Source organism: Rattus norvegicus, chromosome 11, assembly GCF_021556685.1.
Source record: "Rattus norvegicus strain SHRSP/BbbUtx chromosome 11, alternate assembly SHRSP_T2T, whole genome shotgun sequence".
NCBI classification, from domain to species: domain Eukaryota; kingdom Metazoa; phylum Chordata; class Mammalia; order Rodentia; family Muridae; genus Rattus; species Rattus norvegicus.
In genome coordinates, this window is record NC_141544.1 from 70564811 (window position 1) to 70577573 (window position 12763).

The following is a 12763-nucleotide window of genomic DNA, read 5'->3' on the forward strand; positions in this document are numbered from 1 at the left end:
GGTACAGGACATTCACCCCACAGTGCCAAATCCCTACAACCTCCTGAGCTCTTTGCCTCCAGACCGGGTATGGTATTCAGTCTTAGATTTGAAAGACGCTTTCTTCTGCCTGAAACTGCACCCTCTAGCCAGCACCTCTTTGCCTTTGAGTGGCACGACTCCGATTCTGGGTTTACGGGACTGTTGACTTGGACCAGGCTGCCTCAGGGCTTTAAGAACTCTCCCACCATCTTTGACGAGGCGCTTCACCAGGACTTGGCCCACTTCACCGCCAGCCACCCCCAAGTAACGCTGCTTTAGTACGTGGATGACCTATTGCTTGCAGGGAACTCTGCAGAGGAGTGCAGAAAAGGCACGGAACTCCTGCTAAAGGAACTGGCGCAGCTGGGATATTGGGCATCGGCCAAGAAGGCCCAGATCTGTTGACAGGAGGTGATGTACTTGGGGTATCTGCTCAAGGGAGGTCAGCGGTGGCTCACGGAAGCCGGAAAGATGGCTGTGACTCAAATACCATCCCCCAGGAACCCTCAGCAAGTGAGGGAGTTTCTGGGGATGGCGGGATTCTGCCATCTTTGGATCCCTGGATTTGCCTCCCTGGCCGCCTTCCTCTACCCTCTGACTAAGGAAGGGTCTCTCTTTTGTTCAGGAGAACAACAACTGGCATTTGATGAAATAAAAAAGGCCCTACTGTCTGCCCCCGCCCTAGCACTACCAGATGTGGCCAAACCACTCACACTTTATGTAAATGAAAGAAAAGGGGGGCGGGGGAGTTGACACGGTCCCTGGAAGTGACTGGTGGCTTATCTCTCAAAGAAACTGGACCCAGTAGCTAGCAGGTGACTCTCATGCCTCTGGGCTGTGGCTGCGGTAGCCCTGCTAGTAAAAGATGATGACAAATTGACTATGGGGCAGAGACTGACCGTCATGGCCCCACATGCTCTGGAGAGTATAGTCAGGCAGCCCCCGGATTGATGGCTGTCTAATGCCTACATGACACACTGTCAGAGTTTGCTACTGAATGGAGACCTAATCCAGTTCGGCCCCCCGGCAACCCTGAACCCCACCAACTTGCTATCCAATACAGCAACCAAGGTGGTCCATTCCTGTCAGGACATCCTGGTGGGAGAGATGGGAGTCAGGAAGGACCTGCGAGATCAACCCCTTCCAGATGCTCAGGTGACCTAGTTCACAGATGGGAGCAGCTACGTTGCAGAAGGTAAAAGGGTGGCAGGAGTGGCAGTGGTAGATGACCCCCAAACCGTTTGGTCTAGCAGCCTACTTACTAGAAGGGTCTTCAGCCCAGAAAGCTGAATTGATAGGCTTACTACAGGCTTTGAGATTGGCAGAAGGAGAAAGAGTAAACATCTACACTGACAGTAGGTATGCCTTTGCCACGGCCCATGTTCATGGGGCCACCTACAGACAGCGGGGACTATTGACCTCAGCTGGAAAAGAAATTAAAAACAAAGAAGAGATCCTAAGCTTGTTAGAAGCCATACATCTCCCAGAAAAGATAGCTATCACCCACTGTCTTGGTCATCAGAAGGGGGACTCGAGAGGCAAGGGGAAACCAGAGGGCTCACTTAGAAGCAAAAAGGGCCTCTCAAGGCTTAAAAGTGTTGTCCATGACCCTCCTGGACTGTCCAGTTAATCACTGTATCAAAAAATTTAAATACTCAGAGGAAGATTTACAGAAGATGGACAAGCTAGGGTTCCAGTTAGAATCCCCTTATGGGGTCAGAGAGACTGCCAACAGTAAAAACATCCTCCCTGAGTGACAGGTTATTACTTTCCTCAAGCAACTCCATCAGCTGACCCCTCTAGATCCCAAACACCAAAGACAACTGTTCGTTCATCACCTCATTACAGCACAGGACTAGGGGAATTGGCAGAAGCTATAATGAAAGGATGTGTCCCTTGTCAGGTGGTAAATGTCCGGCCTAATAAGCTCCCAGCAGGCAAACGATTATGAGGAGATCACCCAGGGAGCTACTGGGAAGTGGACTTTACTGAAATTAAACCTACAAAGTACGGCCACAGGTACCTACTGGATGGGTTGAAGTATTCCCCACCAAGATAGAAACGGCTCACATAGTGACCAAGAAGATACTAGAAGACATCTTCCCAAGGTTTGGAGTGTCTAAGGCAACTGGGTCAGATAACAGCCCAGCCTTCGTTGCCCAGATAAATCAGAGATTGGCCAAGATCCTGGGGTTCGATTGGAAATTACATTGTGCCTATAGAACCCAAAGCTCAGGACAGGTAGAAAGGATGAATAGAACCTTAAAAGAGGTCATGGCTAAATTATCCTTAGAGACTGGCGGTAATAACTGGACAGCCCTCCTTCCTTATGCTTTGTTTCGGGCATGCAACACCCCGGGCCCCTTCAAGCTGACACCCTTTGAAATATTGTTTGGGGCCCACCCTCCACTTGTTGCCATGCACCACCTATCCCCTCCCAAGACTCATTCCTCACAAACTATATATCAATCTCTCGAGATTGTTCAGCGGAAGGTGTGGTGACCTCCAGGTGCCACACCAGTTCCAGGTCGGAGACGCTGTTTACGTGAGGCACCACCAAGAGCCGAGGTGGAAAGGACCTACCTGGTACTGCTCACAACCCCAGTGGCAGTAAAAGTAGATGGCATCCCCACTTGGATCCATGCTTCTCACATCAAACCAGTGCTTCCTCCTGAACCAGAATGGAGAGTGGAAAAGACAGAAAACCCCCTCAAGCTTTGCGTGTATCACCCTTCTGCTTCTGCTTCTGCTGATAGACATAAGACTGATAAGTAGCTCAAACCCCCATGCCCCTCAAAGGTTGACTTGACAGGTACTGTCGCAGACAGGGGACACAGTTTTGTCTACCTCCACAGATGCTCCTCCTGGTACCTGGTGACCTGATTTGGTGCTAGATCTCTGCTCCCTTATAGCAGGGCTTGATACCTGGGATATCCCTGAACACAGTTTTGAGTCCCTGCCCATTCTGGAAGAATCCACCCATACCCAGCGTACAATAGCCCTAGGATGTGCTAGACCGAGGTCTAGGTGTCAGATGAGATTGGCCCCCTTTTATGTCTGCCCCCAGGATGGGCAGGCAAGGCCAGAGGCTAGATGATGTGGAGGACTTGAGAGTTTATATTGCAAAGCTTGGGGATGTGAAATGACCAGAATCACCTATTGGAAGCCTTCCTCCTCCTAGGATTTAATAACAGTTTCCAAAAATCACTCTGGACCCACCACCTGCCCCCAAAGGGGAAGATATGTACCCTCATTGCTAGCTACTTGTAATACAGGGCAGTGCAATCCAGTAGCCTTTCTCTTTACACCATGGGAAGACAGTTTAAATCATGGCATAAAGGGCGTACTTATCAAACAGGCTATGACCAGGGTTTAACCTTCACCATAAAACTCAAGGTAGAGTCTCTTCCAGGTACCCCTGTGGCCCTGAACGTGGTCCTGATGGACCAGCAGCCTGCTTTTCCCTTGCCCCCCTGAGCGGGTTCTAATCTAGGGCTCCGACCTTCCCCAAGCCTAACTGTCACCCCAGCCTCTAATTTCACCCCGACCACTCCTCTAAGTTCCCAGGGACAGGGCAACAGCTCCTCAAGTTGGTACAGGGAACCTTTAGTGTCTTAAACGCCTCCAACCCCAACTTAACCAAATCCTGTTCACTATGCCTGACATCAGGGCCCCCTTACTACCTTCTCAGGGGACTTCAATAACACAACCTCCCATTCTTCCTGCCAATGGAGAGCAAAAGGAAAGCTAACCTTGATGGAGGTCTCAGGGAAAGGGACCTGTCTTGGCGCTGTCCCTAAGAGTCACCAACATCTGTGTAATCAAACTTTGCCTAGCCCACGAGCTGGTGTCAACTATTATCTGATCCCCCCTACTGATGGGTGGTGGGCATGTAGTATTGGCCTAACCCCCTGTGTTTCTACTTCAGTCTTTATTACCCCCAAAGACTACTGCATCTTAGTCCGGTTGCTACCCCATGTTATCTTCCATGATGCACCTTCCTTTGAGGACGAGTTTGACCCAGGGCTTAAGAGATATAAGAGCCAATTACATTGGCTGTCCTTCTGGGCCTAGGGGTAGCAGCAGGGATAGGGACCAGAAGAGCTACTCTAGTCCAAACCCCTCAATACTTTGAGGGGCTGCGGGCCACTATGGACAAAGATCTCAAAGCAATAGAGCAGTCCATCACAAAGTTAGAGGAATCATTAACCTCCTTGTCAGAAGTCATGCTGCAGAACCGCAGGGGGTTAGATTTACTGTTCCTCAAGGATGAGGGTACCTGTGCAGCCTTAAAAGAAGAATGTTGCTTCTCTGTAGACCATTCTGGAGTAGTTATTCGATGGCCAAACTAAGAAAGAGACTAGAAGACAGACAAAGAGACCAAGAGGCCAGATGGGGCTGATTTGAAAGCTAGTATGGCCAATCTCCTTGGTTTACCACTCTAATTAGCTCTCTCATGTGACCCCTTGTTATACTACTGTTAATCCTCACTTTTGGGCCCTGCATACTCAATAGATTAGTGACTTTTGTCTGAGAATGAGTCAGTGCAGTCCAGGTGTTGATCCTCAGACAACAGTACCAAGCCCTCAAAAATCGTGAAGAGCCCAAAATAGACTTAAAAGCTGGTACAGAAGTTCTATGATTAGAACTTAACAAAAAGAAAATGGGGGCATGAAAGAATAAAAGAAAAAGCCCCTAAGGTTTACAAACCCTAAGGCTATGGGAACATAAACTTCTAAAAGTTTCCAGGAAGAGGGCCGTTGGCCAAGGACATCTATCTGGTACTTGATAAAGATTCTCGGAAATTTAGAGATAGGGCCTGAAACTGCCAGATGGGCAGTGACTGTTCCTTGAACCCCGGTTGTGGTGAACTGATATTTGCTTAAGTTTAAATGAGCCAATTAGGCGTATTCTCTCACTCCCCTCCCCATCTGCGGTTTTTATGATTAAAAATGTGAGTGCAATGCAGCGCGGGGCTCCTCTCCTCTGCTCCTGTGTGAGTTACGAGTTGAGCCTCAGCGCTGATTCCTGAATAAAGCCTCTTGCTGATTGCATCAAGAATTGCCTCTGGCTGGTGATTGGGAGTTGCCGATATCCTGAGTAACTGAGTGAGTGTCTCCCTTCAGGGAGGTTTTTCACAGCCATTCATTTTTGTGTACATTGCTTTCTTTGCAAAGTACTTACCCTTTAGGTGTCATGAATTGCCTTCTAAATTTAATGTTATTTTCTTCTCAGAACCCAGACGAATCCCTAATGATGAAGCTGAATCTCACCAAAGTTGTTAACGGCTGTCGTCTAGGAAAAATACAAAACCTGGGCAAAGCAGGGGACTGCACAGTGGACATTCCAGGCTGTCTGCTCTACACGAGGACTGGCTCTGCCCCACACCTGACACATCAGACACTGCATAATATCCATGGGGTCCCAGCCATGGCCCAGCTCACACTGTCATCCCTGTGAGTGCTGAACCTAATCATTCAGGTATCCAGTCCTTAGCTGCAGCCAACAGGAAGCCTTTCTTCTCATTTTCATAATTTGTAGATTAAAAATGAAATCAGAAGAAAAGTATTAGATATTATACAACCTTTGGTATTTACCTGGAACCAAAAGCAAGACCTGTCTGTTAGCAGTGCTCTACATTTCCTTCTAACTCTTAAGCCCTTTCTGCTGCTCCCCACATGTAAGAACGTGGGGTTCAGAGGTCCTTCAGCCCCTGTACCCGTAGTTACTAGAACAACCTTATGAAATGAGATAGAATCAAATTGTTTTAAGTACAAACTAACTATATGTAATTGACAATTTTCTGGTATGACAAAGTTGCTGTGTTGATAGTGATTTTAAAGGGACAAGGAAAGGGAGAGAAATCAAATATTCAGAGCAGTGTTTTGTCAGTTTTTCTTCTCATGCACCACTGGCAAATTGTGTACCTGCACGTTCACTAATGACCCGAACATCTCCAACAGTGATGTGCTTTGCTGTTGGAGATGGCGTTTACCATCATGCGGCTTATTTGTGTGAGGGCTTCAGGTGCTGTACAGAGTAGCCAAAGAATGATGCCTTGTGTGCCACGCATTTTCCTCTTTTTCTTACAGAGCAGAACATCATGAAGTCTTGGCAGAATATAAGAAAGGAATTGGAAGCTTTATAGGTAAAGACTGTTTACATTACATGTGTGATTTGTGACAGGTTAATTTGGATTTTGGAGGTACTGCTGTCTGATGCATTTATTTCTCCTCCTCCTCCTCTTCCTACTCTTCCTCTGAGCATCTAAGAAAGAAGCATTGGGGATTGAAGGTTCATTGGGAAACATGATCCTGCCTGCTTTGCAGGGTCAAGTTTATGTAACATGACAAACCACAGAGGGCTCTAACCTGCTCTGAGCATGTGTAGTCAGGTCAGGGTGGAAGCAGTGACCATAGAAGCAGGTGTGGGGGGGTTGGGGATTTAGCTCAGTGGTAGAGTGCTTGCCTAGCAAGCGCAAGGCCCTGGGTTCGGTCCCCAGCTCCGAAAAAAAGAAAAGAAAAAAAAAAAAAAAAAAAGAAGCAGGTGTGGGCCACCGCTGCACACTGTTTGCAAAGACCAGAGCAGAGGCCATAGGCCAAGCACACTCCACAGCTGTCTCCTCGTGCAGGAGCCTCATTCATAAAGAAGAGGGTGAAGAGTTTATACGTGTTCCAGAGGGAGGGCTCTGCAGAGGTTACGTGTCCATTTAGTGAGAGGAAAACCTGCAATATCAGCTACAGAACCAGGTCTTCCATGGACCACTTTCTCTCCATTTCCTCCCCACCCCAACACGTGGGCCTCATTAAGTAAATACTCCTGAATCCATAGTCATCCGTTCTTAGTTAGAAACTGCATGATGCCTCAGAGAAGAGACTATGTACTCTCAGTACCATAAGTTGAGACCAGTTTTAATCCCACCTTTAAAACCTACAAGCCTTTCATTAAGTGCCCATGGCTAGCATACGCTTTACAGAGATAATTGTAATAACTGAAACTTAGCAAATAAGGTAGACACTGCAAAGGTTTTAACATTTTTTACATTTGCTTTTGTGTTTTTTTTTTTAAATGGGATGCTATAGGAAATGGAGGATACTGTATGACATATGAATTACTGATCATTTTTAAATATTTACTTTATGTGTGAATGTTTTGTCTTTATGTATATGTGTGTACCATGTGTATGCCCAGTACCCATAGAAGTCAGAAGGGGGTTTTAGACCCCCCAGGAACCAGAGCCACAGAAGGCTATGAGCCACCACATGAGTACTGGGTACTGAACTCAGGACCTCTGCAAGAGCAGCCAGGGCTCTTAACCATTGAACCATCTCTCCAGCCCCTGGCTCACTCATTTTAAACGATTTTTTTCTAATGATTTTCTTTTTGATTTCAAAATCTACAAAACTGTCATCTTGGGTCCATTAACCGAATGAGGGATTCATATCTGATCCATTCCCAGGATCCTAGTGCTTTCCTGTAATCCTGCCTAGGGACCCATGAGTATTGTTAACAAAATCAGCTTTGACTCCATCTAGTTCTTTCTGAGTAGCTCCTAGGGTGAGCTTACCTGATAGTAAGTTCTGAGTCAGATGTGGAGGCACAGGCCCGACATCCTAGCATTGTGAGGAAAGGTAGGAGCCTTAGAGTGCAGGGGCAGCCAGGCTACAGAGTGATGTGAGACTAGCCTGGGTAAACCCTCTCAGAAAACTCAAAAAACAACCAAAACAAAACCCTCAGATACTAAGAGTTTTAAAATCAAATACAAAGTGTTCAGCATGTAACTGAAGTGTATCATTAAACATAACTTTAAAGTCCCACACTTTTTAAAAAATGTATACATTAAAAAAAAAACCTAAATTCTCTGTAAAAAACAAAAAAAAATCAGTGTCTCTGAACTGCCGATCTAGTTCAGTATTAACTTATAAGAAGTAAATTACCTACTTCCTTACTCCAGTGGGAAAGAACCAGGGCACAGCCATGATCAAATCAAAGCCAGACCAGAATTCAGAGGTGCAAAGCCCAGTGCTTGACACCTGGGGTCCATTCTCAGTCGACTTGGCTCCAAGGGGCCTTGGCAGCAGTGCTTCTCCGTCTCTGGAGCCCAGCACACACAGCCTATCTACTAGGCCAGGGCGGCCCTGTTCTACGGTTGCTGCTGTCTGTGGTGGCTGTCTCATGCTCCTGGCATCTATACACTGGGGTCTCCACAAGCTGCACTGTCACCAGTGGCCTGGCCTCTCTGTGGCACTCCAACCCTGTCCTATGGTAGCAGTCCTCGGCTTCTGTAACATGGCCCTTTCAGTCCTGGGGTTTCCACCTCAGTTGAGGCAGCCCCTTCACCAGTGGCTTCTCACAGTGCCACATGGGAAAGTCTTAAAAAGTTCAGCTGCCAGCATGAGATTCTACTGCTTCTGTGTCCTGACCCTGAGGAAACAAGGCCAAATGATAATCGCCTCCTTGATGCTTCGTAATCACTGCTAAGTTTCCTGCTAACCAGCATATATTGTCCTAGTAGAGAAGTGGTTCTCAAGCTTCCTAATGCTGCAATCCTTTAATACAGTTCCTCATGCTGTGGTGACCCTTGCCGTAAAGTAACTTCATTTTTATTTTGTACCTAATTTTTCTACTGTTATGAATTATAATGTAAATATCTGATATATAGTATATCTGATAAGTAACCCCTGTGAAAGGGTCATTTGACCATCAAAGGGGTCACCACCCAAGGGTTGAGGACTTCTACTTTAGTGTTTCTGGTGTATTATTAATCACAGCTCTCTCTCTTCAGTTCCAGCTGACCAGAACCACAGATTTTCAATTCAAAATATTATACCAATGACCCTGATAGTGTCTTTAGGGACTCTGAAACTTCACAAAGTGGTCTCCACCGTCGTCAGCATGTGTCTCAGCATTATCTTCTAAAGGCTCACATCGGCTCATTAAAGTCCAAGCTTTCTAGCTCAGAGTTCCCAGGTTTCCTCAATGCTCCCCAAAACAACATGGTCAGGTCAGTCACAGCAGTATCCCCTGACCTGGGACCAGTTTCTGCCTTAGGGGTTCTGTTGCTATAATAAAGCAAAGCAGATTTATTTAAAAGCTTATGTATGGAAGCAGAGGCCCTCAGGAATACTGCTTATTGGCTTGCTCCTCGAGACCTGTTCACCCTTTTGTATAGAACCCAGGACCACCTCCCAGGAATGGCACTGCCACGGTGTGCAGGGCCCTCCAACATCGGTCATTAATCAGGAAATGCCCCCCAGATTCTTCTCCAGGCTAGTTTCATGGAAGCAGTTTCTCAGGTGAATTTCCTCTTCTCAGATATGTCTAGGTTTGTGTCATGTCCTCACAGGATGAATCTTTACATTTAATTCGTTTAGGTTGGGAGGTTTTGATTGTTCCTTTTCACAGGTCTTCTATGAATCTGGGATCAGGTACCAGCTGTTAGCTGAGTTCAGAGTTGCTTATCTGTCAGCTCGTGCTGGGAAGCTTTCCCTACAGCACTTTGAACAGTTCTCTCTGTGTCTGTACAGGCATGCCAGACTCGCTCTTCTACTGTTCCCTGCACGATCCAGTCAGCCCTGGCCCACCTGGTTACGTAACAAATAAGGTGTGTTCTCAGGAGTCTTGTCCCGGGAAGTCCGGTTATGGTGGCCCTCAAATGCATCCCCTCGATTGGGTTGGTTCCTTGATGCCCTCTCTTTATGTTGATTTTAACAGAATGTGGTAACTCATAAGAGTTGGGAGGGCTGTTTGGAATGGGCTAAGTTCGGGAACAGATCCTCAGCATTTTAATGTTGTTGGAGAAATTTAGAAAGTGGAGGAAGGTCAAGGACCGTTGTGTGCAGTGTTAACCCCGGGAAGTGCAGGGAAGGTGCTAAGGCTACGGCATTACCACAGATGTCCCTAGACGTAATGGAACCTCGGCCAATATTGCTGCCGCTAGATCAAAAAGGCTACTGTCTAGCCAGAGGCTGTAGGGAGTAAGAATGTTATCCATAAGTTTCACCTGAGTGCTGGCTCTGTTGGCACCGCCCCTTAGGATGGCATGGGCAGGGCTCAGTGGACACCGTTGCCTTACAGGAGCAGTCACTCCCTTCACGGAGACTATTAATTTTACCTAAGGATGCAGTTTGTATTGTCTGTTTCTGAGACAGGGTTTCTCGGTTGCCCTGGCTGTCCTGGAACTCACTCTGTAGAGCACAAACTCACAGAGATCCTCCTGCCTCTGCCTCCCCAGTGCTGGGGTTAAAGGTGTGTGCCACCACTGCCCAGAATAACTCTTTTAAATTGTGCTTCTCACTTAGGATTTTTATTTTTTTATTCCAATTTTTAAAAACAGTGTGATTTCCTGTTTGTATAAATACCAATGACTGTAAGAACTTAGAGGAGGGAACAGTGAACTCTATCTAGGAATGTGAATGGGACACATTAGAGCAGGTAACATTTAAACTCAGGACATTCCGTTCGCTTGGACTATGGTGAACTGAGCCATGTAGGGTTGGGATTGACACATCTCTCCAGTTGTTAGGAATTGGTGTGCACGGTTGTGCTATGTGCTTTTTATTCGCATGTTACCCTTGTTAATGCCTCATCTCTTGCTCCATGACAGTCTGTGTCTGTGTGGGGTTTTGGAGGTCGAGTGGAAATGACCGTTTCCAAGTTCATGGCAATTCAGGAGGCCCTGCAGCCTGATTGGTTCCAATGCCTCTCAGATGGGGAGGCATCTTGTGCAGAGGCAACTTCCATCAAAAGGGCCAGGAAGTCTGTGGACCGGTCGCTTCTGTTCCTGGACAGCTGTTTGCGACTGCAGGAGGACTCTGAGGTGAGGCTGCCCAATAGCTGTGGAAATGCTCACCTCCCTTCTTTGGCAGGACGCACCTTGGCTGTTCCCTGCCTACTTCTCTGCTCCTCACATCCCTGCTTTATGTATTCCTGTCTCCTTTGCTGAGTCCCAGGAAGTTGGCTCCTCTGGGACCCATCTTAGGCTCTCATCCCCAAGCTACCTCCCCTTAGTTTGTCTTATTTTAAGATTCTTGTTTTTATTCCATGTACGCGAGTACACCATCACTGTCCTCAGACACACCAGAATTGGGCATCAGATCCCATTACAGGTGGGTGTGAGCCACCATGAGGTTGCTGGGAATTGAACTCAGGACCTCTGGGAAGAGCAATGGGTACTCTTAAACTGCTGAGCCCTCTCTCCATCTCCGCCTTCCCTTAGTTTTAATATTTGGTAAATAATTTTGAACATGTATGTAGTGCCGACTTCCTTTCACCTCGAGGGTTAGAGTTGTGCATACTGGGGTGCAGCTAAGTTGTGGCTGTAGAATGGCCGTCCAGCTCTGGACTCCTGATCTTAGCCTCAAGTCTACTCCTCCCCAGACTCCATCACCCAGGAATTTACTCTCTCAGACTGACCGACCTGCACCTTTCCTTTCCAACTGTATATTCCTCCCCGACTCACCTCTTTAAACTTGAGTCTGCCTCTTGCCCTCTTGCTGAGCCTGATCCCTCATGGAGGTGGTTACCTCTGAGCTGCTTTAGCTTCTTCACCCATTCTCATTCCTGTCTTCAGCTCTCACCCTCAAGCACGGCTGTGAGCCTGCTGCATGCTTTCCGGGGACGAATCCAATGGTTCTTCACTTTAGCTCTCACGGTCTACTGTCCCTGGCATGGCCCTGCCCATCATGGACTGCGGTCTGGCCTTTCTCAATTGTTTTACAGTCCTTAAAGCATTCATTTGTTTCATTTGGGCCACCTATACCCAGATACTTTTTTTCCTGGATTTTTTTTTTTTTTTTTAATTTCCAGGCATGTTCTCACTCTTGCTCCTGTTAGGGTCATTTCGCTTACCCCTCAGTTTATGAAACTGTCCCTGACACTTCAAGGAAGTCCCAGTCATCTTTGGCTCCTCTTTTGATCTATATGTGCCATCCTGTGGCCCCAGCCATACTGTTCTGCACTGATTTCTTTATGCATTTGCTTTTACTAAGCTGTGGTGTCCATAACCTCAGGTTTTTGTTAGATAGCAGAATGTCTGGCATATAGGAAGCCAGGATGAAGGGTTATGAGGTGGTGAACATGAAGCTGTGAGGTCATGCACTGGTGAAGGATGCGCTCCTTAGAGAGCAGAGAGGCAAGGGCGCAAAGGTCAGTCGGCCGAGGTGGCACATTCCCGGATGCTAGCCCCAGGCACTTGGAATACCGAGGCGGAGGATCATGAATACAAGGCCAGCTTAGGCTATCTAGAGAGACCTGTCTGAGAAAAAATCATGGTGATCAGTGGAGCCACATACGAATGTTAGCAATGAAATATAGTTTGGCTGGTGAGGTCAGCTAGGGGAAACTGCTACTCTTCTGAGCAGAACTTATTTTGCAGAGGAGTCCAGTATGGTGCTTTTGTGATGGGTCTGGGTGGTTGGTATTGGCATATTAACTAGGTTGTATCATATTTGCAATGTTTGTTAAAGAGAAAAAGGGAGAAAGGATGTGACAAAAATGATTACAAAGTCCAAGTGAGTGAACTACAAGCTCAGTGGTCCTCATCTAAGTTCTTGTGGTTGGCCTTATCAGTTGTTACTGTGCGCATGTCAGATGTTGGGCCTCTCTATCCAGTGCCTTCCTACTGTTAATAGCACCTCTTTTCTCATGTTAGTTTCCTCCTTGGGTGGGGCGGGCCTACTTCAGCCGTGACTGGTGGTGCTGTGACAGGTGGGCCTATGCAGTTGTCTACTTCTCGCATCTG

The 12763-nt window shown here is 47.1% G+C and overlaps 1 protein-coding gene across 6 annotated transcripts in view; it reads left to right on the top strand.

Moving 5' to 3' along the window:
• The window catches only part of Qtrt2 (queuine tRNA-ribosyltransferase accessory subunit 2), a 30760-nt gene that overhangs the window by 7469 nt on the left and 10528 nt on the right, over positions 1–12763 (top strand). For 3 of the 6 annotated variants that reach the window (XR_015632714.1, XM_087575962.1, XM_087575963.1), the window contains 4 exons: positions 5257–5477; positions 6114–6169; positions 9549–9625; positions 10628–10840. Coding sequence is in view for 5 of the 6 variants with exons in the window: in XM_087575962.1 (XP_087432088.1) it covers positions 5275–5477; positions 6114–6169; positions 9549–9625; positions 10628–10840 (549 nt within the window). In the remaining variant the exon portion in view is untranslated. Of the gene's footprint in view, positions 1–5256; positions 5503–6113; positions 6170–9548; positions 9626–10627; positions 10841–12763 lie in introns of those variants that run through there. The other 3 variants (XM_087575964.1, XM_087575965.1, NM_001305153.1) reach the window with 2 other exon arrangements.